The sequence below is a fragment of the Fonticula alba genome, assembly GCF_000388065.1.
Source record: "Fonticula alba strain ATCC 38817 unplaced genomic scaffold supercont2.13, whole genome shotgun sequence".
Taxonomy (NCBI): Eukaryota; order Rotosphaerida; family Fonticulaceae; genus Fonticula; species Fonticula alba.
Genome location: NW_009242983.1, coordinates 139662 through 142197, shown reverse-complemented (window position 1 = coordinate 142197; position 2536 = coordinate 139662). Strand labels below are relative to the sequence as shown.

Sequence of the window (2536 nt, the reverse complement as noted above, 5' to 3'; positions counted from 1 at the left end):
GGGGGGGGGGGGGGGGAATTGGTGAAGGTGAAGATGAGAGCGAAGGTGAAGGTACGGGAAAGGGTGAGGAGGAGAGGGAAACAGTCGTGCAGGTGCGTGTCAGAGGCCGGTGGGGCCAGCTGGGGGCAGGGAAAGGGGGGAAGAGGAAAGATCACACGTACAAGCGAGAGCGTCGCCAAAGTAGGACGGATCAACGCGCATGATGGCCGTCTGCTCGGCGGGGGCGAGCAGCCGGCGGAGGGAGTCGCGCTGGACCTGAGTCGATAGCGCCCGCATGTAGACATCCAATGGCCAGGTGAAGCTGAGGCACATCCGGGCCGAGGGGATCTGCGAGCCGGCCGGCAGGAGAGGCAAGGATTCGGGGAAGGGCTCGGCCGGTGCGGAGCCGGTCTGCATGAATGCCGCCGGCCAGCCGAACTCCGCCCAGTGGAGGATGCGCTCGACCGAGTCCGGCGGCATGGTGGCCGCCTCGGGAGGGAGGAAGTCGGCGAGGGCATTGACCAAACATGCTCGGACCAGGGCCTGGGGGAAGGGACCATGCACATACTCGGCATCGGACACGGTGTACCCGACGGAGTGATCCTCCTTGCGGAAGGGATTCACGACGGACACATAGGTCGAGCAGAAGGAATGCTCCAACTGCAGGTCCGCAATGGACAGGGCATACAAGCAGGCCAGGTCGGCACAGCCATGACGCGCTAGGAGGGCCTTTTGCGACGGGGTGAGGCTGCGGGCGCCGGTCAGCTTGGGGGCCGTGCTGTCCAGGAATTGGCCCGACTCCAGATCACCCAGGGAGTCCAAGTTGAATGTGGACATGGCCAGCATGCCGGACATGCAGGAGGAGATGTCGTTGATGCTGCGCAGGTCGGAGTAGTGCTGGACCAGGCTCGTGGGGTACATGAGCACCTGGAAGCCCACATCACCGAATTCCAGGACGCAGCGCCGGGGGCAGTCGCTGGCCGAGGACAAGGGCCGGGGGCGATGGGCGAGAGAGAGACAGAGAGAGAGAGAGAGGATGAGGGGACGGGAGGGGAATGAGCAGAGGGAGGGCGAGGGCGAGGGGGGAGGAGAGATACTCGGGGGCGCGTGTGGAGGGCATCGGGGTGCGGACACAGCAGGAGGACGCACGTGTCGTTGCATGTTCGGATGGCGTTTCGCCCATTGGCCGGCGGCAGGGGGAGGGCCGGGACGAAGGAGAACGGATGGAAGTAGTGGTTGATGAAGCCGGTCTGTGCTTCGAAGAAGGTGACTCTCGGGATGACGAGCTCCGAACGGTCCGAGATGTCGGACGTGCCGCGCGCGCGGTCCAGGAAGACCAACAGCAGCGACAGCAGCAGCCACAGGCGCAGGGCCAGAACACCGGGCTGACACCTCCGGGCGTCAGGCCGGCAGGCGGGGGGGCCCAGGTCTGGCATTAGCTGAAGACGGGGGGTGGGGAGGGGCAAGAAAGCAGACGAACGAACGAAGGAGAAGGTGGAAGAGAAGGAGCCGGAAGAGAAGGAGGAAGGGGCAACAGGGGATTGGTGGATGGAAGGCGGACGCCTATGGGAGGGACCGGATGGGAGCCAGCGCCGACAGGGGCGGAATTTATGAAAGCGAGAAAGAGAGAGAGGGAGAGGGAGAGGGAGAGGGAGAGAGACACCAGGGGGGAAAGGGAGCGGAGGCGAATCGCCTCGGCCCACCCTGGGCCCCGACCCCTATCGAGGGGGGAAGCGACGGCCGACACACCGCCGCCCGGCCCGGTTGCTGGACCGGGCGGCGATCCGCCGGTTCATAGGAGCCGCCGGCCGGTCGCGTGCGGGTCCCCCCCGGCCCCGGCGGCCCCGGGGCCTGGCAATCTCCCCCGGGCGCCGGGCGAGTCCGGGGGGAGGGGGGAAGCCCCGAAGGACACGGCGCGCGAGAAAGGGACCAAGAAACACGCGGGGGACGGGCAGCCCCGTAGAGGCTGCAAAAGGGGTCCCCACATCGGGCAGGGGCCGGGAGAGGGCGCCGTCTCCGCCGGGCCAACACTCTCAGGCCGAGGCGGCCCACTGGACCCCCAGGGGGGCAGGGACTCTTCGACACCGGCCCACACACACACACACACACAGACACACACAGCCCTGGCTGCTGGAAGGTCCGACTAGAGTCCATCGCCGCCTCTGGCGAACGGGGGGGACGGACCGGGGCGCACGTGGGCCCAACCGTCGTCTCCTGCGGGTTGGTTGGTTGGTTGGCTGGCCAGCATCAACCCGCGCAACAGCGTGCCGGGCGGCCCTGAAAACCGGGCGCGCGGGAGGCAGGAGGCTCCCACACGCACGCGCACACGCACACCGGTAACGCAAGAGGACGCCGGGATGGCCCTCGGAAAGTGGCCGCCCGGGGCCTTGCAACATGTATGGGGTCAGCCGGGGGGCGAGCATAGTGGGCAGGGAGGGGAAACCATGCTACCAAATTTGAGTCACGCACGGAGGCCTGACTGAAAACAAACTCCATCGCCGCAAATTGCCCACTGGAGACCCGAAAAAAAATAGCCCCTGGGCACAAGGAGGGGGGG

General features: G+C 66.8%; 1 protein-coding gene across 1 annotated transcript in view; it reads right to left on the bottom strand.

Moving 5' to 3' along the window:
* H696_05708 (hypothetical protein) overlaps positions 1–1573 on the bottom strand; it is a 7195-nt gene extending 5622 nt beyond the window's left edge. The window contains exons 1-2 of the mRNA XM_009499521.1: positions 1129–1573; positions 162–955 (exon numbers count right to left, since the gene is read on the bottom strand). Coding sequence (XP_009497796.1) covers positions 162–955; positions 1129–1415 — 1081 coding nt within the window. The 5' untranslated portion in view covers positions 1416–1573. The remainder of the gene's footprint in view (positions 1–161; positions 956–1128) is intronic.
* Between the last annotated feature and the right edge of the window lie 963 nt (positions 1574–2536).